The sequence below is a fragment of the Telmatherina bonti genome, assembly GCF_933228915.1.
Source record: "Telmatherina bonti genome assembly, chromosome: 21".
Lineage (NCBI taxonomy): Eukaryota > Metazoa > Chordata > Actinopteri > Atheriniformes > Telmatherinidae > Telmatherina > Telmatherina bonti.
In genome coordinates, this window is record NC_136630.1 from 17825804 (window position 1) to 17852838 (window position 27035).

Sequence of the window (27035 nt, forward strand, 5' to 3'; positions counted from 1 at the left end):
GTTCCCAGATTTCTCCACCACTATCGACCAATTCACACAGAGCAAGGTGTCACAGCACTGTTATGAACCAACAGAACTCACAGATACAAAGCCAAATATAATTAATATTTTCATAATTCAGCTCATCACATAAAATGAGAAAAACCCTCTTATGTCTAAAATATGAGAAGGTTATTAACATAATCCTTATTATTCAGGCCCCTGCTTAACCTGCTAACTCTTCATACTAATTGTACACAACTGTTCTGATAATATTGTTGTTGTAATATTGTATTACTCCTTCGTAACATCCAACATAACAAGCATAACAATCATATCTATAAAACATTACAGATTAACAGAAAGGCCAAAACTGAACATATAGAACATGCAACCTGATCAGGTGAGCCCAGGTCCAGTCCTTGAAATCTACTATCCTGCAACTTTTAGATGTAACCCTTCTCCAGTCCACCTGAATCAACATGCACATAAAGGAATTCACTCATTCAGTTCAGGTGAGTTGGAGAAAGGATGCATTTAAATATTGCCGAACAGTAGATCTTGAGGACTGGACTGAATTGAACATCCCTGTTTTAGATATTATACCTCATCAAAGAACATATGCTAAATGTGCTCAAACAGATACTTCACATATACAAACAATCCCTTAAGTTAAGCCTCCCAACATCCTCTACCCTGAGCAACATCAACCATCAATTTATAAAGAACCACATTCCAGCCAGACAGATATTTATTTTATAAAAGCAACTACCACACATATTGAGTCTGATGAGCTTTCACCACATCATTATCCACACCTTCTATTATCAGATACTTCCCAGTTCCATATAGAAAATGCCTGAGCAATACATCACAGTTCCAGGGTACTTTAGGTTTCTAGTATATAACTGGGTCTCCCATCCTTAGAGAAGTGTAAATTTGATTTATACTTGTAAATGTTTTCACAAAGTCAAATATGGTGATACAAGTTACAAAATGTATGAGTCAATATTAGAAATCCCAGCACATCATGAGTGTGTGTGAGTGTGTGTGTACTTGTGTTACTTATCCTTCAGTTCCAGTGATAGACGGCGGGGTTAGGCTTCTCGTGTGCTCACACTTTGTCATTGTGATTTGCTGTTCACGTTGTCCAGCTGAAATGAAACTTGTATCCTTGGTTGTAAGAGTCCCAGCTCTAAACACACCAAAATTATGGAGCTCAGTTAGACCGGAGGCCTTGAATGAATGGCAAACTTTCTGGATTTATGCCTGTCTGACAAAATACAGAGGTAAAACTATTGTTTGTTTGGTTTTTTTTTGTTTTTTTGTAAAGCTGTTGTAGGAATATTGTTTCTTTTCATGGGAGCATGAAACATTTTTGTAGCCCCTTTTTAAAGGTCTCGATGAAGAAAAAACAGAAACATTTGTCATCAAAGCTTTATTCAGCGATCTTTAAAACTATTTGGATTCAGATTTAATTTGTTTTGCCCTTTCTGTTTTTATTTTTTAATAATAAAAAAAAAGTAAGAAATCGATAATTACTGTGTGCCAACAATGTGTCAGTGTGATTTGCTGCCGAGAAGCTAATGCACTCTGTGCTGAAATGAAGCCATCGCCCTTGGTGTTCAGCCTCTGGGCTCTAAATTAGGTTCTGTACAGAGTTCAGAAAGGTGCTGTGAAGGCCTTTGGCTGAGCCAAATGAGCCCCTTTGTGGATTTTAATACAGGAATGGCCTCATTTGCTGACACAACATTAGATTGTCTTTCTGACTTAATAACCAGGTTTTTTGGCACAGCTGTGGTACATAGCAGTGACAAAATAGCTAATCAGAGACTATCTTCAGTGTGAGTGAAACTCACACAACAGGTTTGCAGGTTATTTAATAAGCTGGCAGCTTCTTGAAAACTAGAAGAATCTGAATATGGAGAAAAAAAAATATTTCATGATTAGTTTATTCTTTCTTACATTGAGGTAACTGCCCTGTCCTAGATGAACAAGTGGGACCAAAAAAAGGAGCATCTGAACAAAGACAGACTGAAAGCCTTTACCCATAATAAATAATGTAAGTTAATGCAGCTACTTAACTAGTGGGGCTTAACAAGAGACTCATTCATCAACATGTCAGTTTGACTTTATGCTAAGAGCATCTGTTTGCAGATTGATTTCAATCTAATAGCTGAAGATAGTTGATAAAGGTTTGTCGACTGATAGAAAGTTTCTTTCTGAGTGCTGCATAAGGACTCACACACCTTATTTTGGAGGAAGCATGAGTCATGGATCTGAAGTCCATAAAGTATTATCATGAATGTTACATATAATGTGACCACTGTTTTAAATTAATATATTATGACACAATAAGACCAAATACAAATGACCACATCAATAAATCTTCATGACATATTTATTTTAGCACAGCATGGAAACACTCATAAACTTTCTCTTTATTTATGTTGACTAACATATTTACCTGTGTCCAACATTTTCATTCGATGTTTTAAATGAGCCAGTGAATGGCACATGAGTGTAGGAAACACAGCTCCCTTGCATCCTCATTTAGCTTATTTATTTATTTCACCATCATATAAATAAATGAACTCAAACAGTGGAAAATAGTTCCAAAAACAGGAAACTGCACAACTTAAATCAAACAATGTAGTAACAAGTCTGCATCCCGTAGTTCTCACGTGGAATTGGATGCATCATGCTCTTCTGCTTTTGTGTGCTCCTGGTGATTGCTTGCAGTCATGCTAGGTACTACACTTTGTATTTGTACTTCAAATTATTGGAGCCTTTGTTGACAATTAGTGCTCATTTAACTCAGCTTAACATTTTATCATCCTAAATTTCATTTTGCATTGTTGAGACAATTTTGCATCTTGCCAAATAAAACATTGGAACTAAGATATTTATAAATTACTATTATATTCATTTATTACTAATATAATATAGCAGCTTTACACAGACAGCATAATGACAACTGTGATTTTTTTTATATGTGTTGTATTAAATGTCCAGTTATTGCAGCTGTAAGAGAACTTACTTTGATCTGTTTTTGAGAGTCCTCTCTTGACCCCAAATTGTTTGCCAAGTTCTGCCCCTCTTCCTTATGCATGAGCTGCCGTGTTCTGCCTTCAGAAGACTCAGGATGTGTCTGTGATGAGTAATGCTTACTTTTAGCACTGACAAAGTTGGACATTCAGTATTTATGTGGACTGACAAAGAAACAGTGTTAGCTTCTTTCTGGTAATGACTTCCTCCTCATGTTGTCAATTCTGGGATTTCATTCACTTCGGAATTTGTTGACATGCTGTGATTAAGTCTGATGTTTCTTATTAATTTAACATGAAGATGGTGTATATTACTTTACCTGTTAGATGTTACCAGCAGAGCTTTGTCATGAATTACTGGTGTATGAGACATAGAGTTTCTGTTGAACTGCAGGTTATTGTTTTTTTTTTTTTACCCTCTTTGCAAATTGTAAGATTTGCATTTAAACCCTGTAGTTCAGAAATGCCCAGCTCCGGTCCTTGAGGGCCACAATCCTGCAGGTTTTCCATGTATCCCTGTTCAAACACACCTGAAAATAAACAAAAAACAAAAACACAACACAAATTGTGCAGAACTTCATTGGCTTTTGGATCCATTTAATAGAAGCCAAGTGTGTTGGAACAGGGAAACATCCAAAACCTGCAGGACATGACCCTCGAATACCGACTTTGAGCACCTTTGCTATAGTCGGTTCCACCTCTTTTTGTCCCCAAACTGGATTATATGGATTTCCATGAAGCTGATACAGAGACACTTATCTTTGTGATTGATAACTCCCATATATCTCCTTTAGCACTGATGGTAATCAAGTTAAACTTCAAACAAAAGTTTCCTAAGTAGTTGGATCAATAAAATAAAATATTAGTTCCTTCAGCCAAATTTATGCTTTGTGTTTGCTACTGATTATGACACAATTAATATAATAGGCCCAGACATGTCTCAGCATACTGACAAACTAATTCATAATAGTGAACCTGATGACTCTGACCTGCTAATCATCATCGTTTTCATCAGGAACACACAGGCATGTAAATCTTAGCATTTAGACACAAGGAAAACAGTGCCCAAAAAATGACTCACAGATCGGGTATCACAGATGGAGACTCTTGTTATAGACCATGCAGAGAGAGAACTGGCTCCTGTTTTAACAACTCAAATGATCCAGTATTTCTTGCCTACAGCACCTGTGTAAATCTTCTGTTGGGCTACGGTACCGCAGAGCTTTCAGAGCTGCCAATGAACTAGAAGTGATAAAATGCTGAATAGACAGAGGTATCCATTGTTTTCTGAGAGTACAGAAAACAGTTCTAAATTGTGCACTCACGATGTGTAATGACTGGGAGCCAAACATACACCACAGGTCTGGGTCAGAACACAGTATATCACTTCACAATATGCAGAACAACTTCCCATTTTTCAACTCCAGCTCATATTATAGTAATTTAAAGGGAACATGATCTTTATCTCTAGCCATTTGACAGCCTAAACATACATGATGCTACACTGGAAAATGGATTTCAAATAGTTCTTCATGGCTGAACGTGAGCACCTCCTCATACCAGATGTCCTGGGGCATGCTAGTGTGGGCATGGTGGAGAAAAAAAGTGCTGCATCAACAGCATACAATTAGAAGTGCAGCTCTGACGATATGCGTTTGTGAATGGCTAAATGAGAAACACATTTTAAAGCATGTAAAACCTTGTTAAGATTTTGAAGTTACCATGTACTGGAAGAACAGTGGATTTATCAAAGGGGTCAGAGGGACTACTTCTCATCGCTTTGATTTAATTTGTGAATTTACATCCAGTCTGATATTTCAGTATGGCAACAGATTAAAAAAAAAAGTTTGGAGCTTGTAGAAAAAGTAGTGGTTTTTGAAATAATTGATATCAGATGATGATTATATGCATGATTTGGTACAAAAACAGAATCCACCAATAGGTCAAAAACTTCAAAGACGGGCTAGGAGCCGTCTTTGAAAAATCATTAGAGGAACTATTTGTCAAGCAGCGTTGAGTTGCATTCACAAATACCACTTTGAAACTTCATTAAGAACTTCATCTCTAAACTTTGTGACATCTGGAATGGACCGAAACTCAGCTGAAAAAATGTTTTGTGGTTCTAATAATCTGTGTTCCAGATCTGTCATGGAAGAAATGAACACTGATTTCTCGGGATCAAACACAAAAAAACTTGGCAACAGGTGTAAAAAAAAACCCCTAGTGTTGCAGTGGTGTGAGGTTATATCAGTACCATGGCGAAGCTTATTAACATTTACTGTAGTGATAGTGTTAATACAGGAGAAGTCCTCTGAAAGTTTAGAGCTGCGTCTGCTGCCTTCAGAACTCTTTCAGCGTCGTTCTTTGGAGCACAATGTTAGGAAAGTAAAGATGATACTAAACGGACAGGTGTCAAAACTAAAATACTTTTTAAACTTAAGCAAAACATACAAAAGACAAAAATAAACTCTGAGCATACACAAACAAAATGCTCACTACAGACTGCATAAAAAATACACTGGAAGAAATGATTTGACACTAAACAATAAAACATTGGGCATGTTTGTACCGGGGGAGCTAATGACAAACAAAAGGCAGGTGTTGAAAATTTGCAAAACGAAACCACATATGCAACATGAGAAGGAAGCAGGGAATGAAAATACTTGACAATAACATAAACTAAACCGTTCCAACACAGACATGATGAATAAATGAACATGAAACCCAATAAGTTATAATAGAATATTCTATTTTTTTCTTAAACAAGACAAAACCATATTCTACACACATTGAAGACGCCAATAAGCTGAAATTGATCATTTCTGGATTGAAGTAACAAATACATTGATATGTAAAGAACTAGAGGTGTTATTTAATGTGGAATATAGCATGACAACACACCATTGCCCTGTGTTGATCTCCAGCCGATTTGAGAATGGGTTCATGTATGCACATGTAAACCGCTGCCTCCTTTCTCCTCTCGCAGCCCCCGGCCCTCCCTTCTTATGAAAGACTCCAACAAGCTAGCTATGGTACTGCGAATCTTTGGAGCGAAATGGTGGAGAAAGGAACAAAATGTTTATATGAAGACAACCAGGATCTGACATTACCTCTAAAAACATGTTCTTTGGCAAACAAGTTGTCAGATTAATATTTAGTATTTCCTTATGCCTTCGGTCCCGACATGTACCAAGTAGAGGAAGAATTTCCAAATAAAGTCTAAGATAAACATGACCCCGATGTTTTTTGGAGGAAAGATGGAACAAAGTGGGAACCATAATGCAGTATCACTTCTTATCATCGACCCCTACATGTCTGTAGTGTTATGTAGACAACAGAAAGTTAGTAAATGTTTAACACATTTTTTTTCTCTTTTTTATAATTTTACTTGTCTTGCAGGATTGAAATACAAAATAAATGTGTATTCACAAATACAAAGAAACAAAACACAAGCCAAAGTAAATCTAAGAATAATTGTAATTTGTTTTATGGTATTAATTTTACATACCAGTCCAACTTTTATAGTTTTGAAAAAGCTGCTGATCCTATATTCTTTATCTTTTTGTTTGCTGTGTTGATAACAGCTTTTTTTGTGCACTCGGTGCACTTCTGACTTTTTAGCCTTAATTTTCAATCTTTTATTTATTTTTCCTTTGTCTAGTCTAAACACCGGTCTGCTGGATGACACAGTTCCAAAATAGTATTTATCGGTCCCACTTTCTGCATCTCGACTGGCCTCATAGTGGCAGTGTAGCATCTTTTGATGGTGCAGGGACTTTGCTGTCTTAATTGCTGTAACTGGATACACCTGGATGTGGTCTAATGTGTCAAGTCCTTGGTAGTCTGTATTTGCATGGAACATAGTCAACACACTGGCCAGCTAGGTGGTTTAGAGACTGTACAATTGAAAGTCTTTTTTTTAAAAAGGTGCAAATAGGAAAAACTAATGGATGACCAATCTTAAGTTTTTAAAATACACGTTTTTTCAATCTTTTGTAATTTCGATTGTTTAATGCAGTCTTCTTTGCACAAACTTTAAATGCACTTAAATACTCCTCATATTCCTGTCTCTTCTTTTATCATCACTTGTCTGCCTGCTCTTTGCTCTTACAAGAGCGTGTTGTGGTCAAAGCTTAATGTTACAGGCACCTATAGGATAGCCTTTGGCCCTTCTTGTAAATTACATGACTTGATCTTGCACTTAGTTTCTTGTCAATAAGTCCATCAGCAAAATTGCTTGCTTGTAATTGGGCTTTGTGCTCACACCATTAGGCCTCATGCAGAAAGGATGAGGTTTTGTGCTAAACGCCTGAGATAAAATCATTTTAGTTTATCCTGTGATGTGTATATAGTATTTCTTATAGTATGTAGAAGACTAAAAATGACTGATAATGTTATTCTTGTTGCCTATTGTAACAGGAATTTTACAAAGAAATCAGGGTTTTAACAGTGGTGTATACAGAAAAATAAGCTACCTCAGTGTTTGCTGACAATCAGTTTCCCCCATACCATGGACAGATTATAAACTGCTACAATTATATTGACAAACCACAGAAATAACAAAACAACATGTTTATAACTGGACATCCTATGAGAAATTTTATATCATGTTGCATTTAAAGTTATTCTTCCTCAGTCCAATTTTAGTCTCACTGTCTCATATTTAATTTGAAGTCTCCTTGTAGTAATTATGCACCTCCTAATAGTTTAAAGCCTCATAATAGATCATATTTTGGCCTCTGGGTGTTGTTTTGCATTTAATTTTGCATATCTTTGTAAGTGATGTTGCTTCCTGAGGTACTATGTGTGACACGTAGATTATATATATATATTTTTGTCATTCTGGTAACTTTGCACATCTCTTTATTGACTGCATATGTCTTTGTAGTGTTTTTTTTTTTGTTTTTTTTTAAATCTCTTAGTTGACCATATTCTGTCTCACTTTAGTCATGTTTAATCTATTTTAGTTGTTATATATACTGCTTGTGATCTACTATTTCTTTCACAAAAGTTTTTGGTCTAAATTTTTTTCATTTTTAACCTCCTGGTAGTCTATTATGTCTGTTTCAGGTAATGTTCATTACTATTCTGGTTGTTTTACATCTATTTTTACTCTAACCATAGTGATGCAGTTGACTTCTGAAGTGCAGCACTTTGGAGACAGTCTGTTTTCAAAATGTGCCTTATAAATAAAGTGGACTGGATTGTTGCAGCCATTTTCCACTTCTGTAGTGATCATATTCTGTCCTCTTTTAAATGTTCACCCCTCTTTACATTTATTTACATTTAGTTATTTCACCCCACTTTAGTGGTCACGTTCAGTTTCTATTCAGCTGTTATATTTCAGCAATTTAGCATGTTTTTGGCGATCACTTTCTATTTTTTTGCCATTTAAAATCCCCAATAGTCTGAAATCATGTCTGTTTCAGATGACATGATCAATCTGCTTCTTTTACATATAATTTTAGCTATTGCTTCTGTTGCTGTTGTCCATTTGCAGCTTCATGGTGATCATATTCTCTTGCATTGGCCATCCTCCTTTACATTTGGTGTTGTAAGGTGTCACAATTAGGCGTTTACTTTAAATCACTCCTTTGCTCAAGGTTGAATATGGCTCAAACTTGTCATTTGTATAAAACTGAAAGAAATATTCCATGCAAATGATTAAATCAGTAAAACTGAGAAATTGTCTTATGTGATTTCTTTTTTTCATTGTGGTGACAGTAAATCTCTTAAAATTCTTTGGATGTCATTTGCATTTTATTTAGCTTATTTTGTTTTTCTTAAGCTCCAACCAAGCTCAGTTTTACTTCAAGGGGGAAAAGAGAACAGAGCGCCCAGCCAGTCTAAAGGCAGCTTCAATTAAACCAAATCTGTTTTTACTTCTTGTTGTTATCGACATGAAACACATTGCTCTACTCCAGACCTTGACACATGATCCACCTGCTTCTGTGATACCACATGACTGCTGATGTCAGCCAAGCCACAGTCAAAGCTGGGAACCTGTAGACAAAATGGTGTATGTGCGTCCGTCCAGCAGAGTGAACAAGAGCGGCTTCTAAAAGCTGAAGTGGAAAATAAAAAGAGAGAGAGAGAGAGAGAGAGAGAGAGAGAGAGAGAGACAAAGGGAATTAAACAGATCAACAATAAATAAATACATTCCTTATTTCGCGTGTGAATTTTTTATTTCATTTATTTTGAATGCGCTCGTTTTTTTTTTTTTTTTTTTTTTTTTTTGTTTTGTTTGTTTTTTATGAAGTTCAAGGCTTATGAGAAATTAGCCTCTGTATTCACCGGGGTCCTCCCACCCCTTCTGTCTTGTTCTCTAATCCGCCCACATGTATCGTCTTAGGAAAAAAATAGTGCAGAAGGTGACGCTCCTCAAAAGGAACAGAGAGAGGCTCAGAGAGGGAAAGGCAAAGAGAGAGGTGTCTACAGGCTGCATCTCCATTGAAAGGTTTGGAAGGGGAGAGGAAGAGCTGAATGGTAGCTACACCCTGCGCCTGGAAGCGTAGAGACACAGTAACAAAGGCTGGCAATTATCTTTTTTTTTGTGGCAATAACAAAGAGGTGGGAGATGGGATGTGAAATCGAGGGACATAGCAAAAAAAGCCAGTTTTGAGAGGGACTTCTGCTTCATTTCATCCGAAAGACTCACCCCTTGCCATCATCAGCATGACCATAAGCTTTAAGTAACATTCGGCAATAACGCTATCAAAACAAGATTCCCAGCAACAGACGCGCGCAATCCTGTTTTGATTTGTTATAATCGTGGGGAGAAAAAAAAAAAAAAAGAAAAAAAAGAAATCCACTGAATTTCTGCGAGAAACTGGATACTCTCTGAAATCATAAGAAAGAGCGATCTGACAAAGAAAACTACATTTTGATTGATCTTTTAAGCTTGATGTGCGTGTTTCTCCACGCACCCGAAACGAACCTGAACCAAACGCAAGTGAGTATTAACTGTCTGTGTATATGTCTGTGTTTTGGTGGCTTTATTCTACGTTTTTATCCTTCTTATAACAGAGGATTTCATTGGACAGAAGGAAAGGACGAAAAATTACAGTCAAGTCCACATTCAACAAGTATCTTTTTGTCCACAATATCAGTGAAATCTTCTATAATCTATGTTTTGATCAATGTCTGGACAAACCAGACAGTGAGTATTTGAAATTTAAACCCTAAACACTGATTATAATAATTATTACCTGCTGTAACATACTGAGAAATACAATTTTATTGTGTGATTAGAATTACTCACTTCTGTGTTGCTTAAAAATGTAAACCTTAACATCACTTTTTACACAAATGGAGGGTGTTTCCCCACCTAGACCACTAGATCAGAGCAGTTTCATGCCTCTGAGAGCAATGTGTGTGTGCACCCCCCCCCCCCCCCCCCCCCCCCCCCTGCATCATTTTATGCTTGTCTGCATGAGTTTCCATGAGTGTGTCGCTTTGTGCTTTTGTAGGAATACATTTACCTTACTTGCATGGCTTCTGTGTATGTTTGTATCTGTGTGTGTGTGTGTACTCTTGCATCCTGGCAGTGCTAGATAGGTGTCAAGGCCTGAAATGGAGGTTTGATATAGGAATCGTTGAAGGGGAGTGAGGAAGAGGAGCGGACACGAACACCACCAGAGAGGAGAAGAAAAGATGTAGGGAAGAGATTTGGGGGGTGGTGGTGGTGTACGGGGGGGGGGGGGGGGGGGGGGGGGGGGGTGTGAAGCACCACTACAGGAAGGACATGGTGTCACTAAGATCTCATCCAGGACGTCTTTGGGAAGATATAGGAAGGAAGGAGGAGAAGCGAATGTCTAGACATAGTCTTCTTTCACGCTTACCCCTACAGTTCATCTGATCTACAACCAACCGCACACAAAATATCTGGTTTTATAACAACTCTCCTGCCTTCACTTTTCTGCCTCTCCTTTTTCTGCAAACTGGCCCTAGCGTGTTCCTCTTCTAATGGGAACTCTGCCTCTTTTCCTCCATTTGCTCTTCTTCTGCCACCCCTCCACCCCCGTTTAATCTTGCATTATGAATATACAGCTGGTGCTATTTTTAGACTGAGGGTAACCCAGAAAACACCCCCTTCGATTTTTGCAAAAAACGAAAAGGTGGGAGAAAAGACAAACAAACAAACAAGCTGTCATTAACTGGTAGAGTACTGATGGGGGCTTAATAAGGAGGGAAAAGCAGCAGGAGGAAGAAATCTATTTTGAGGCTGTGATTGAATTCTGCATCTGCCGTGTCCTGCTTTTGTCAGCGTTCTTGCCTCTGACCCTTCATCTCTTTCCGGCTGTAATGGTTTCTGTCTCCTCTCCCAGCTTCAGTCCTGACAACTTTCACTTTGTCCTTAAACTCTGTTCGCTTTCACATCCTTGACCTTGAGGCTCACTAAAAGCTCCCCTCTCACATTTCTTTTTTTTCACTTCAGTTTTTTTCCCCCATTTCACAAACATTTAGCATCTAATCTGTAACTCCCCTCTCTCATATCTCATTATTGGCCGGTTCACAGGTCAGGGATCATTGTAGTAATACTTCTCCTATCCCATTTGTCTGTCTCACCATGCATACCGCATGACTGCACGGCTGGATCATAATGCTCCTAATCACGCTGGAAGGGCGGTGTTATTAATTAAAAGCAGACAGGTTTAAATGACTAAGAGACAGAGTCAGGAGGTGTGGGGTTAAAGCTATCTTCTATGAGTGCAGATTCTCCACAAAGCCAGTTTTGAAGTTGAATATTAGCTCAGGTCTATCCAAGTCCAGAAATAGGGCTCCTTCCCAACATGACACACTGTCCTGTACCTTTTTTTCCCTACTCAATACCACCGAGAGCAGTTTCAGGATTCTTCTGACCTCTTCTTCAATAACTGCTCTTATAAGGGGAGCTATAGTACTTTCTTTTCACTCTCCACCCTTCTGTAAGTAGTGAAGTCTCACCAAGCCTTTTTTTTTCCAATCCAAAAACATCTCAATCTCGACCATCATGTGGGTAGAAAAGATTTTAGTCACAGATACTGACTGAGCTCTTAGAGCTCTATTACAGGCTTCATTGCTACCAGCCTATTCCTGAAAGTGGCTTTATGTATTAATCATCCACATCTAGCTAAAAGGAGAAAACCAGAAGTGCATGTTTTTTTTCTATCATAAATAAAGAATGCTAATGGGGATCATAACAAGAGAGCAGCAGCTGCACGCTTCAGGCCAGGGTGACTGACCAGTATGTGGATGGCATAAGACCCCTACAGGGGAGTACTGTCTGCAGAATGTGCAGTATGTGTGGATTGGTCAGCCCCTGAAGAGCTTTACACTGGTGTTGCTGAGTAGAGGAGCTGCCTGCGGTAGATTAGCTATTTTCTCTCCCCTTGTTTAATTGATTGGCTTTTTAAATCATCCACTGGGATTCAGCCTCTAGTGAGCTTTGTTTTTCGATAAGAAAAAGCTTTTTTTTTTTATTCATCTGTGTGGAAAACTGCTGTTTTCCGTGCATATTTTATATATACATGTGTATATATATATATATATATATATATATATATATATATATATATATATATATATATATATATAATGTATATATATATATATATATATATATATATATATATATATATATATATATATATATATATATATATATATATATATGTGTATGTATATATAATGTACACTTGTACAACCATCCATTCACGTAATTCTAGTTTTTTCAGTCTTATTCATTCTGGTCATGCTCTACCTACCCAATACCACAATCCACACACACTCGATCTGGCTTTTTCTCTCCCGGCAGAACAGATTTACACTGTGAGGTGCAGCGAGAGGGTGGGGGTTGGGGGTGGGGTGGGGGGGGGGGGGGGGGGCATATTGTGGTGTGACACCGCACTAAAAGGGGAGGTGACCACAGTGCTTTCACCATGCTGCAGTGCTTTGCTTTCTCCTGCTGGGGTCTCCTCAACACTGGGGACTGTGCTAGAGAGGAGAGGGAGATCAGGCAGAGATGACGGGGAGAGGAAGGAGGAAAGGAGGGGAGGGAGGGGATATGGATGGAACAGCGTGAAGCCTTGTGGTTACATCCTTTGATGAGGTAGCTGGTGGGAAAAAAAGGGTAGTGCACCCGAATCACATACATAAGTTGTGCACAAACATACATTACAGTCTAGCCTGCAAAGCTACTTACACCCCCCCCCCTTCAGCTCAGCAGTCGATCTGTTTTACATCCTTGCATTTGTTATGCTTCCTCTCCTCCTCTCTCTCAACGTTGTGTCCATACTTTTTATTAGAGGACATTTGTAATTCACCTTCCAACACCTTCACAGGCATTCCTCTGCTATCCTGAGCCACTGCAAGGTCTTTTTCTATCCCTCCACTCTACCTTCTCCCCCCTCCCCTCTTTAATTTCCCCCAACATTCTCCTTTCTCTCCTCTTGCTACCTTTTCTTCCTATCTGTCCTTTCCTTTCCCCGTCTTCCTGACACCCCTCCCTCTCACCTCTCTCTCCATCTCCCCCCTCTGTGATTGGTAAAGGTTTTCACTTCTTCTGCCAACTGCTGCCTCTGTTCCGCATAGTCAGCACTCCTCCAAATTCCTCCCTTTCCTTCTGTAGCATGTGCACCCCTCCTCCTGGTTACTGCTGCTGGTACCTCACACTCAACGCATCCCATAATCTCGTGCTCCCCCCCCCCTCTTGCTGCAGTGTTTCTGCTAATATATATTAGCATCAGTGCAGTCCACGAGCTGTGTACAACACTCTTTTCTTCCCTGAGCCCCATTTTCTGTATCCATCCCTCCACTGCAGAAATGATCACCTGTTCCTTATGGGGTTTTTAATGAAATGAGATCATTTAGGCTTTTCAGCCTGTTCTTTGTAGCCAGGTGAACATGTGTGTGCAGGCAGCTCTCTCTCTCTCCCCTCCTTTATCTCCTCCCTCCTCGCGATCTTTGCTTTGTGTCAGTGTGCAGTGGTGAGGCACTAGTATCAGGGTGGCGCAGGACATGGTGGCCAAGGCAGGAAATGCTGCAGGAGAGAGAAAGTGAAGGTAGTGGAGGAAGCACTGTTCCTTCTCTCTGCTACCTTTTCACCTTCCTCCCCTATCACCTTTCCTTTTAGTATCTCTCTTCCCCTAACACTTCCTTTCTGTTTCATCTCCTCTCATTCTCAACTTTGTTCCTCCATTTTACAGAAACTCACATTCTGTGGTCTCAGACCCCCCCTTTCACACTTTGGCTCCTTCTTTGTTCTATTGTGGTTTCTGCTCTGCAATGAGTGACTAAGGTGTTGATGCAGAAGCTTAAAAATGACTTGTCTATCCCCCGTATCAAGCTGCAAACTGCAGACATTCCATAGATATCTAGCTAAAACAAACATATGATTTAGATACAGTAATACTACAAGCAACCCGGTCTTGTGAACAGCTAACTTGAAATTCTAAGACTTCATTTAATTAGAAAGACACACACTCTACAATTACATTCAAATCAGTTATGATACAGAACTGTTGTGAAAACTTATAGAATCAATAATTCCTCCATGCACGACATGTGAACAAATAGACACTTAACCACAGTTACAGACCTGCGGTTGTCCAGATATAAAATATTCAGGGGTTCACCCATGAAGGTCCGTGACTATAAAATGCAAGTCAGAGTGCAGTCTTACAAAGTTAAACAAGAGAGAGAAGGGGGTAGGGGGAGGGGGGTGTTACTTAAAAGATCAAACTTTGTGAAGAAAGAACTCTAAGAATCCCCTTGAAAAAAGTTCCGCTTCCTGAAGAGAGTTTACCAGAGAGAAGGATGCAGCGCTGTCCGTGGTGCTGAAATGCAATCCGTCCCTCAACACAAGCACTTTCTGCTTGAAGCCTTACAGGACAAACTAGACTGGTTTAGGATCTTTTCACACTATCTCAGTGACCCACCTTCCAAATATTCTGAGCTGTATGTTATAGATATTTTGTTGCAATTTATTTTGTTCTAAAGCTGTTTGTGGTTAAATCCAAACTGCGGTACTTTTGCATGAAGATGCAGCACAACTCTCAAACTCACAGTGCATTTTTTTTTCTGTTGAGCAAGCAGATGTGGTCGTCCAGCAGCAAAACACTGTGAAGACTTGGGATAGATGAAGCAAAAAGAAATTTAAGGAATTTAATTCTGTTTTCACTTACAAGATCTGATTTGTGCAGCAGAGAGTTATTGGTTGTAATTTTGAACTGCTGAGCATAGTTTATGTTTTGGTTGTTACCCCATGCAGTAGCCTTGGTGTTAGCAGATCTTACCTTTTGTGTTGTCAAATCTTTTTTCCCAAAATCTCAAAAACATTGGGGGAAAAATAGGGGTAATATTCACACCAAAAAGTCCAAATAAAATCTGAAAAAAAAAAAAAAAAAAAATCCACCAAAAACATAAAAAAGAGAAAACTTAGGAGACACTGCAAACTTTTTTTCCCCCCAGAACAGAAGTTATTTCTTCAGATAAAAAGTGAAAAAGTAAAAGAAGTTAATTTAAAAAAGCACAGCGGTTTAACAGGATAAAAAAAGAAAGAAAAAAACTGAGGGGGAGGACGGGGAAAGAGTTGCCCCAAAGTGAAGGAATCTTACTTTAGGAAGAATGAAAGAGGAACAATATGGAGGAAAGAGTGAATGAGAGTAAGGTGAAGTGAGGGGAGGAAAAAATGGGGACAGAAAGAGACAAGAAGTGAGAGGAAAGCGGAAGCAGAGCACCAGGAAGGAATAAAACTGTTGAGAGAAAGAAGAGGTGAAGCCTTGATTCCCCTTCTTCAGTGAAATGTGACTCCTTTATGCGGAAAATGAGAGTGAGAGAGGAAGAGAAAGCGAGGTAGTGGAAGGGAAGGAGGGAGAGGGGGCAGCGAGAGCTCACAGGAGAGGAGGGGGGAAGAGGAGGAGGAGGATGGTGCATTCTTTGAATAGAGAGAAAAAGGTTAACAACATAAATACGGTGCATGTATAGGCTTTTTTGTTGGGAACGTGTGTCTTTTCTGAAGCATTGTGCGCCCCTCCGGATGGCAACGCAGCCCACAGGCGAACAATCTGACCTCGCTGGGAGAACAGAGGGAGAGAGCAAATAACTCCGGCTTTTTACTGCAGCAGAATTCATTCACTTTTATAGTGCACTCTCCTTTTCGGTGCTCTTCCTCCTCCCCCATGCACACTCTGCTCTTCCCCTTCCTTCCATTACTAGACGGGAGACAGCATTATATGAGCTGCTTACTGTAACTGCCCTTAGTGATTGTACTGCATTCACTTTCAGTATTTTTTCCCTCCCTTTTTCTCCTTCTTTTGTCCCCATCTTAAAGTCCTCCTTTAGGATCCTTTCATCAAGACTCAGATTTTTTTTTTTTGCCTCACCTCCTCTTCCTCTCACCTTTATCTCTTCCTCTTTAAGTCTTGACTCACACACAGTGTATGGGAAAAGTGGCGGAGAGAGCCCTGACATAACCGTGCATCGCATGAATCTAAGTGCGGTCGGAGGGGGCTGCAGCAGTGTGTGTAGCACGCACATAGGCTGATTGAGGAGATCTAACATTAGTACGGACACCACACTCTCGGGAGGCAATTAACACACACACACACACACATGCTTACATACACATGCACAGACTGCTCTGCACCACCACCACGTGAGAGAGAGGTGTTCTTGATGAAGGGGAAAAAGGGAAGATGCGTCCCTTGCTTTTCCTCATCTTCACCGTATTGTTCCCCTCAACTGCCTGGCATCCAGGCAATAAGCTGAGTCTTTCTGGTGCTGGCAGTGACGATGGTGATGGTTGTGGTGGTGTGAGGTTGATTGGGGCGGCCTGATGAGGTGGAAGATTTGAATGAACACTGACTCAAGCGTTAACTAGATTTACAATTTAGAAGTTGCTGAATGAGAGCGTGTCATGAGAGTCAGAGGAAAAGCACAGTGGAGGGAATAAAAGATGTTAGCAGGCCTGGAATTCCGATCACATCATGTCAAATCTCCTCAACACTGCAATGCCAGCAATCAGCCCATGCAAATGCTGACTCATGAATGTGCTCAAAGCCACCTGTTTTCCCTGCACCATACTCTCATGTTTTTGCTCCAGGATGCTGTGTTAAAAACTATTTAGCTCCCCATCACTTTGATCCCCCCCCCCCCCCCCCTTTCCTTTTCTGCACCTTCACAAGGTCGTTCAGTGTCCTTCCAGCAGATGATTATCATGTGAATACATGCACATACAGCTGGTAAAAGCGTGTGACTCTTAATTTGTATTGCAATGTTGATAATTCACATGTATTTCTCCCTTCTGCTAAAAATTTCTACCCCTTTTTCTCTCCCCGCAGACTCCTCAGACTCCTCCCTCCTCCTCCCTTCGGTTTCTCTCATCCTCTCCCCCCCCCCCTCCCCCCCCCCCCCCGGTCCTCTATGCTCAGTTCGGTGTGTGTATCCTCTTTCAAAGGGCGCAAGGGTGGGAACAAGTCGTCCAACAAAGCATGTTACAGCGCAGACATGACTTGTCCGTCGGAAAGCGAGAAAATCGTGATAAACTGCGGGGGGGTTCGGCATGAGACCTACCGGAGCACTCTAAAAACGCTGCCCGGTACCCGCTTATCCTGGCTCACCGAACCGGACGCGTTCAGCAACTTCGACTATGACCCCAAATTAGACGAGTTCTTCTTCGACCGACACCCGTCAGTCTTCTCATTCATCCTCAACTATTATCGCACCGGGAAGTTGCACTGTCCCAACGATGTGTGCGGTCCCCTGTTCGAAGAGGAGCTGGCCTTCTGGGGCATCGATGAGACGGACGTGGAGGCGTGTTGCTGGATGAATTATCGGCAGCATCGGGATGCGGAGGAGGCGCTGGACAGCTTCGAGACACCAGAACCGGACGCGCCGGACGACGACCCGGCGCTGGGTGGTGCGGATGGGGACTTGAAAAGACTGTGCATGCAGGAGGACGCGAGGAGAGCAGGCTGGTGGAAAACCTGGCAGCCCAGAATATGGGCTCTGTTTGAAGACCCCTACTCCTCCAAATATGCCCGGGTGAGTTACTGATGTCTCTCAGGCAGGGACCAACTTGTTTTCTATACTGTTGCACATTCTGCCTCATGGTGTCTCAGACATCTACTTGAGTATAGTAAGTTTTTATAACTTTGCTTTTCAAATGTTCCATCAGCATTATATGTAGACTAAAAAACTAGCCTTCATTAACAACTCCGGGCCCCTAACTGCTGGTATGTAATCTCTGACAGTAATGCGCGTATTACATGGCGGTAGTGTATATTGACTAACTGATATTGAATAATTAATGTTGATAGCTTTGGAAAATGGAAAATGGTATGTCAGCCATATAGCACTAGATTGGTAGTCGACAACCAGTTGACGTAAGAAAAACTACAGTCAAATGGATCACACCTGCATTTTATATATAATGTATAATATATACAGCTTATTTATAATATATAATGTAGAGGATTCAGAGGATTTTGATTTACCATGTATCCATTTTTTTTTTTTATTATCCTTGTAATTTCTGTTGTAGTAAACTATTGCTTGAGCAGATTTAACACACATCTCCCTCTGAACGCAGCATCCGCCACATCTCCTGCATCCAAACGCCTTCATTAGGTGATACTTGTCCGTTTACAATGCATATCAGTGCGCCATACCTGATGGCAGCTATATTTATTTTAGGACATCACAAAGGAGGCTTTGTTGAGGTTTCTGTCTTTCCATATATTTGTCCTTGGTGGAGTTACACACAGTGGGGTCCCCCCCCCCCCTTTTTTTCCCTTGCCAGTCTCTACTGTCCCAGTTGAATGCCGCATGCTTTTTACACACAATTTTTTTTAAATCTTCCATGCATAACTTACTTTTCTGTTACCTTTACTGATTTACTAAGTTCCTAATGAACTACCTATTTAAATCAGCTTTTAAGTGGCATTTGATCATACAGGTGTAAGAGTGACAAGTATCCCTAGCTGCATTTTTGATCTGTGATGCGCCTACTTTTTTCCCCCCAACTTACTGCTACAGACAAATCCAGCTGCTTCATTCCAGCTGCTTTGATATTTGTTGTTTTCTATATCCAGAGGTGTAGTTTGATCGTTATCTCCTGGCATTTTCTGCATTATGTACCGTTCATGTTGCCTTGACAGTGTGTGAGAACCAATTGATGCTATGATTTCATGAATACTGTAGGTTCAAATGCAAAACCAGACAGTCAACAGACACTTGCAGTAGCCGTTTATTGATGTCATCATGAAAATAGTTGAATTTGAACAGAACAATAAATTGTAAATCACTGCACAGTCAGCAACAAATGCTGTATCTACTATCAAAAGCAATAACTGCACACAAAAACAGCTGCCTTTCCAAATGCATTCATACCTCTTCAGGCATAGACCTATACCTGGATATAGTTGACTCTAGAGGAAGAGGAGAGTGTTGAGCTGTGAAAGACACATACTCGAAGTTAGGCCACCTAATCTGCTTGTTTGGACTTGGGATAAGGCAGGCAGTGCCGATCTCATTGTGACTTTTATCATTGTCAGATTGATTTCTCCCTGCTCCAGCCCTCTTTAACCCATCTTCATGGAACATAACAGCTCACAGGGGTAGTTTGTTAGCTGATAGATCTAATGGGAAAAGCTTAATTGTTTGGGTTTGCAACATAGCAATACATGCTTAGAGCGGAAAGAGGTTTTTTTTTTTTTTTTTTCCCATTTATGCTGTCCAGCGCAATGTGGAAGAGACTCTATCTACTATGAAGCTGTCAGAATGCTCTGTATTACGCTTTGTGCAGTTATTACACCACATCGACTTATTCATCAGAAAGAATCTGGTGTATGTTCTGTTTGATGGCTGCAGAAAGTGGTGTTTACGACATGACAATGGGGTTATGTAGAGTACAGAACAGTTTGTAGGTAGACTTACTTTCAAAGGACATGCAGTATATTGGCTCAATTTCTGGGTGAACATAGCCTCATTTAAGTGTGTAGGTCTACTACGGCAGTGTCATACGTCAAACAGCGATGTGACCCAGATCACTATTTTCCCCCATACTGTTGCTCTAAAAGTATCTCATCCAATGAGGCAGAACCTCAAGGTTTTTTTTTTTTTTTTGCTTTGCTTCTGAGAAATGCAAATGAGATGTGAAGAGAAAAGAAAATTGTGATTGAGAAAGATTTGGAAATTAAAGAAAAGGGAGATGCTAATGTGGAAAAAACATCGAGGCAGATGAGAGAGAAGAAAAGGGAGATGGGTGGAAATAAAGGGAGATGGGGGGGAAGAGAGACATAAGCCAAATGATTTAAAGGGGGTTTGTTTGCATGGCTGTGATGTAACGGAGCAGCAATCAATGATGTGATCAGGGCATTCGACACGCAAACAGGTTTTTTTCCCCTTAATTTTACCTCCACTGCTTGTGATCGTGTGAGGCTCGCTTGTGGATTTTTACCGTAGAAGCGCGCACATGTACAAACACACACATGCTGGTGTCTGTGCCTGCCTTTCTGCTGCAGTAGACACGGAAGAGAGGAGGGGGAGCACTGGAGGAGGAGAAAGGAGGTGGGGGGAGAGTCGAGGGGGATTTAGAAGGGAAGAGAAATGGAGGGAAAAGGGACTGAAGGGGTGTATAAGAGGGTATGTGGATTGGGGAGAAAAAAAATGGAAAAGAGGTGGAAGAGGTGCATGGAGACAAACACCAAGCAGGTGACAACCACAAAGAAAGACACTGCATGGTGGGGGTGGGGACTCTTGTCTTAGCATCTTCGATTATCTGTGAAGGCTTGAGCCATCCAATCCTCCTACATCGCCCCCCCCCCCCCCCCCCCCCCTGCCTTCCTATTGATTGATATTTTATTGACTAGCTTCTCCTTTTTGCCTTTTTTCAAAAAAACGTCCTCTCTCTTCATCACGTGTTGAAATATTAGTGAGCCTACAGGTGCTGGGACTCATTCTACCCTGTTAGACAGTAGTGCAACCCCCAAAACCAATGCAAATTTTTGGATGCATTTGTTTCTCTTTGATGAGGTGTTATACTATACGATTTGCATCTGATTTCCTCATTGATCCATGCCTGGTTGACATTGATCATGCAGTACAGTTAAAACATCATGCAGATCTTGGTCGGGGCTCATTTGTCCATCATTTTTCAGCTGTTTTTGAACTGAAATCTACTTGTACGACGGTGACTGAATCACCCAGGATCCACTTATAATACGGAGCAGTTCTTGGTGTATTGTTAGTTGATGTATTGATCCTGAGGTAATCTAATTTGATATAAGCACTTGCCATTCAGCTGATGGATTATGTGATCTTAGACAGAAATGGTCTGAAAAGTGATATAGTTGCAAATACAAAATATACAAATTACATATACACACACATCTAGAATAGCTTTTTGAGTGTCTTAAGCTGTTAAAGTTACAGTCGAAGTTATAGTAGCCGTTTGAATTATTGGGTTTGAGCTAAATGCATTAAAAAATGAAATGCAGAATTTTGTCTACTTTACACTGTGCTTAACAAGATAGTCTGCTGAGCTGCTACTAATTCAACTGAATTGATTGTCCTGTTGTTGGCTCACTGTCTCACAGGTTTTGCTGTATTTTGGTAACTTCTAGTTTTGCACTAGAAGGACACAGTTGTCTTTGTCAGCAGTCTCTTGACAAAGGACCATTTGTAGCTCAGCATGTGCAAGACAACCCTTTACCCCCTCCAAAATCGGACATTGTGTACCTGCATCTGATGCGTTTCTGGGTGGCCAGTGTCGTTTCCAGAACACACCTCTCCCTGAAGGTCATGTCTTGCAGTTCAATTGTTTGCTGTTCTTTTCCACTGTGTTCAGCACTTGTACACAATGCTGTCATAAACACAAATTCAACCTGCCAGTATTCCAAAGAGTCTCAGAACAGGTCATCTCTGGGTAGAAAATTGCAATGCTGGATGGACGGTAAGCAACTGATGTATTGATAGGTGTTCATATATGGTATATTTTTAATATAAATTGGTACATTACATTTTAGACCTTGTAACCATGATGCTAAAACTCCAAGATGTGGTAAGACAAAGATTAGATTTCACCAGTCCAGCTTTTCACCACTTCCTGAAAAGCATTTTTAAAGGTCTTACATTCAACAAAACATCTTATATCCTTCCTTAAATCAACAGGATTAGCTTTTTGTTTGATCACTGCTTATCTAGTATACTGTAGTCTTAAGAGATTTTCTTTTGTTTTGCCGCATAGTTACAGTTTTGTTACAGTATCTCCCAACTCTGCTAAAATTATCATGGGAGCTAATCCTAGCTGACTCTCTATCATCATGTCCACACAAGTATTTCATTTCACTTTGACTAAACCACAAAAAGAAATGATTTTTCAGATTATGTAAACATATTTAACAGAGCTCCAGTGACCTCAAATATTTTAAGTGCATCACATTGAAATTATTCTATTGCATCCACCTAATTTCCATTCAAACTCCGACCCTTCTGTAAGGCCTATTTCCCACTTCCATTCTTGATACTAGACACCCCCCCCCCCCCCCCCCCCCCCCCCCCCCACACACACACACACACACACGCACACACACCAACCGTGGGCTGCCTCTGAAAATAGCAAAGGAAAAAGAGGCCTTAATTTCATTCTCTGGTGGCAAATTTCTTCCTCTATTACTGGTGAGAGGATAATGTGTGGCGCTTGTATGATCATAGACAGTAGTTTCAAACAAACTAGCCTCGCCAGAGGAAAAAAAGAATCTTTCTTGCTCACTGAGTGATTAAGGTTAATTGTTTTCTCAGGGCGGCAGAAGTGTAGCAGTTAGTCAACTTTGCTTTCCTGTGTCTGGAGTTGGTAACTATATTACGCTCTGCTTCAGTTTTCCCTGACAAGGTTCTGTTCTGTTGGCCGTCTCATGTTGTGTTTGCATCCTCAAAAGTTGCTGTCCCTCTGTTTGTTGTCCTGTAACTTGAGCGCAGTGTGTTGGCGGTACTTTACTGGATAGATGCTGAATGTCTCATAACAAGGGCGGACACAGGATCTATGTGTTGAGTAAGCAATGTATGCTCATGAGGCGGAAACAGGGAGGAAATGGATTCCTTCTGTTAAAAGGTGCTTTGCATCCTGAATATTTTAATGCAACTTTAAAAAAAATATAAAGTTAAGTTTCATGGATGCTTAACTTAGTGTCCTGTAATAATGTTGTGGCACCTGTAAAGTCTGTGAAGAATTAAGACAAAATAGAGTTGAACTCTGCTCTGCAAAGACTTTGATGAGACAGCTGATAGCAGTTCAGTGACAGTTCATTAAATACGGCTCCGCTATTCCTTAGCATAAAGAATGAAAACAGGAAGAAACATCTAGACATTTACAGTCACATGGAAACAAAATCCACTTGCACTTGTTAAGACTTTCTTAGTCACACATTTTGTGTTGTTTTTGGACAAAACAATGCTTTAACATCTTCCAGAGGCTTACTGTATGTTATGTTAGTTTAATCTCAACCAGGACTGGTCTGCACTAGTTGCCTGGCAACTGCTCCAGGCCAAAAACTAGTTTCTGGCACTTAACCCTCTGAAAAACTTAGATGTGCTTTATACACTTTGTATTCTTGCAGATTATAGTAATACGACTTAACAAGAAGACCTTTGTGGGGGCTGATATGTGGATTTTGTTAATTGTGAAAGAAGCTGATTCGCAGACCCTTTTGAAGGCGGTCGCTTCTTACTTATCATACACGCAGGGGACAGATATTAATCTTATCAAACTCTCAGCACTGAAAGCTAATAAGTTTGTCCAAAAATGTCTAACCCTAGCTGTATTTGTTTAATTACATTTTTTTGGCAAAAGCTTTGTGGATATTTTGTAAAATCTGCTCCATTACTGCAGTCATCGAGACTTTCTCCTCTTTGTGCCAGACCATCTTCCTGTTTAATCTCAGCCTCAGTCCATTTAGCTGTCCTGGTTAAGTGCTGAATCAGGATAGTACAGCTCCACAGACAGTCAATCAGTTGGACCTTGTGATAAACCCTGAACATTTTGCTCTTATGCTCTGGAATGAAAAAGATTCACAATATTGATGTAGCAGAGAGCTCGCACAGTGCCAGAGCCAGTTACACTGGTAGCAATCTGAATTGCCTAAATGGGGCAAGTCTTGTCAAATGAAGCGAGGGAACAGTGTGCTGTGTACCATAATCGCACAAACTGGCACATGCTTAAGCACATGTGTATAAACAAATAGTATACTATGACAGGAAACAATAGTTTTAATTGCATGCTGGATTTTAAGTCTTTCTGTCAAAATGGTGAATTATTTATGAGCAATGTCTAACTTTTCTTGTAATCACAGAAAGACTTTGACTAAAACACACTAACCCACTTCACTTAAAACATAGATCTTCCATGTGACCCTTTAAACCACCTGGTGACACATAACTCATTCTTTCTATGTTCACGTTTATATGTTAGCCCACACTCTGTAAGTGTAGCTGCCCATAAACCGTTTGGATGAGTGTTCACATTTACTGCACGCAGATAAATCACTTCTTTTGATATAGCTCTACATGTCACACTGCAGATCACTCTCACACGTGGGAAAGTCATTTGAGCAGAAGTGGAATGAAAACATCCAAAAATACACGTCTTGGTGTTTCCTTTACTGTAGTTTGTCTACTAGACATGACACAGTTGGATGCATTATGTAACAGATTATAATTAATTTGTATATTTAAAAATCTTCTGAAATTTCTTTGGACACAAATAGTGTGGTGGGTTAAACTACCTCACAGCAAGAAGAATCCTGGTCTGAATCTCTGCTAGGGCCTTTATGAATAGAGTTTGCATGTTGTCCCCATGCAGGAACGGGTTCCTCAGGGTAGTCCAGCTTCCTCCCACAGTTCAACAGCATGAATGTTTGGTTAATTAGGGATTCTATGTTCATGCTAAGAGTAAATGCATGCATGAATGGTTATCTAATTTGTCGCTATGCTAGCCACTTGATGGATTAGTGACCTGTCCATGGTGTACGATGATGGTAGCTGGATAGGCTGATTAATCAGGTATACTTTATTTTCTTTATTGGAGATTTCAATTGAGAAGTTGTTTTTTTATTTGGAAGTTCATGTTCCTTGCCTTAATTCCATTTCAGCACCTATCCTTGGCCCGACCACTGAGACTTTGAACTCTGTTTTTCTTCTTGCAGGTAGGATAGGTGCTTCTTTGGGGATTGAAGAATAATAATAATAAATGTTTCTACAGAGGATTACTATTCCTTTATCCCCAAAAGTACATCTTTCATTATAACAGATGTTTAAATGTTAGCATATTCATTGGTTGTATCTTTTTCTGTTGGCGGTCCCAATTTCTTCAGCCTCGAAATGACTTGTTTGCAATTTGTTTTGATCAACAGAGCTTATGACATATCACAGCAACACATTAACAAATTCCCAAAACTCAAGGACAGTAAACACCTTTTTATTTAAGTTAATAAACTAACTTTTAAATAAAAACTTTAAGAACAATTTTGGCACACTAAATTAAAGAATTAACCTTCTCAGTATAGCCCAATGCAGGTATTAATGGTTTAAAGGAGTAATTGATTTTCAGTTCCATAATTTTTTTCACTGATCACATTACGTAAGAGTCAGAGCCCTTCTGCTGGCATTTGCCTTGGTGTTGTTAACATTTCTACACTAACAGTTTTTGTGAGCGTTTATGCTTGGGTGGGCTCATGTCTTTATATGGCACTTAAACAGTCAAACTGAATCCCTGCTCATTCCCTTGGAAAATGACATTGGAGGGCGTTGCTGGGATGATTCCTGGGTGACCATCTGCTTCCTGATTGTCCCTCCTGTCCAAGTGGCAGCAGAATGGAGGTAGAGTGTGTGTATAAACAAATGAGCACTTTAAATAGACATGCGATCTACAGAAGTGTGTGACAGAACTCTAAGAGCAGATTGCTCTTTGTTCGTGCTTTGTGATGTTCCATTGCTTTCAAGGCAGCCGAGAGGTAGATTATAGACTGTTATAGAAGCAAGCTGGGCTAAAGACAGAGGAGAGCGGACAGAGGGATTTGGAAGTGCAGAATGTGTGAAGACAGCTGGTAATCAGCGCAAACAGGACAGAAACTTACATCGGACAGAACAAGCAGGACAGGAGGAGACTGATGAAACAACAGGTTTGAGGCTTTATGAGGAAAAATGCATGTGTAAACTGCAGTAATATGAAACAAATAAAACAGCTGATGAGGATGAAGAGACACATATGGTCCAAAACCTGCAAACAGTGTGTTTGTCTTTGGAAATGTTTGACAGGACTGCAGTGGGAATAAAGAAAAAGGAGGCAACAGAACGCTGCAGAGCATATACAACACTGTGACGTGTAAAAAAGAAAACAGTAGGCTACACGTGTGTGTATGCACGTGTGTGGGAAAGCTCAACAATTGATCTGTGTCTTGTCAAGGAGTTGAGTCACTGGGGGAATCTCGAAAACAGAAGTCTGCGCTATGATTGAAATTTTACCAGATTCTCTTCCAAGAGTGCTGACCTCAGAGAATAAGTGTTTCTAATGCTCTGAAAATAAAATATACTCCAGGATTACCCTGAGTAGAAGCTAATTATATCCGCTACAGCTCCCAGCATTCTTCCTCCTTCGTGTCTTGCAATTCAGAAGGTTGATAAGCCCGATACTTATATTTGAGCGTTGGATCTGATTGTACACATGTATCACCTGCAGCTCCTGTGTCCCTTCACTGACTGTCTCATATGTATCTCCACCAGTCCCAGCCTTTCTCACAGCTCACCTCTCATGCCCTTCAAATTCCACAGTGTGCCATGTTGGGTGCTGGGTGACACCCAGTGGAGGCTTACTCTTTTCTGCTTTCGCTTCTTCTTCTGGTGTGGACAGGGCTACCAATTAAAATAATCAAGGTGTCACCCAGATATGCTGATGCCATTGCCTGCAACACAGCTGCAGGCCTACAGAGGAGTAAAGCCTCACAAGCCTTTGATATCTTCTCTGCCATTGTGCTC

The 27035-nt window shown here is 40.2% G+C and overlaps 1 protein-coding gene across 1 annotated transcript in view; it reads left to right on the forward strand.

Annotated features, from left to right (window-relative positions):
- Positions 1-9423: 9423 nt before the first annotated feature.
- LOC306771587 (voltage-gated potassium channel KCNC1-like) overlaps positions 9424-27035 on the forward strand; it is a 51699-nt gene continuing 34087 nt past the window's right edge. Inside the window, 3 exon segments of the mRNA XM_079260809.1 lie at positions 9424-9978; positions 17348-17395; positions 17397-18050. Of these exon segments, the coding sequence (XP_079116935.1) occupies positions 9931-9978; positions 17348-17395; positions 17397-18050 (750 nt within the window). The 5' untranslated portion in view covers positions 9424-9930.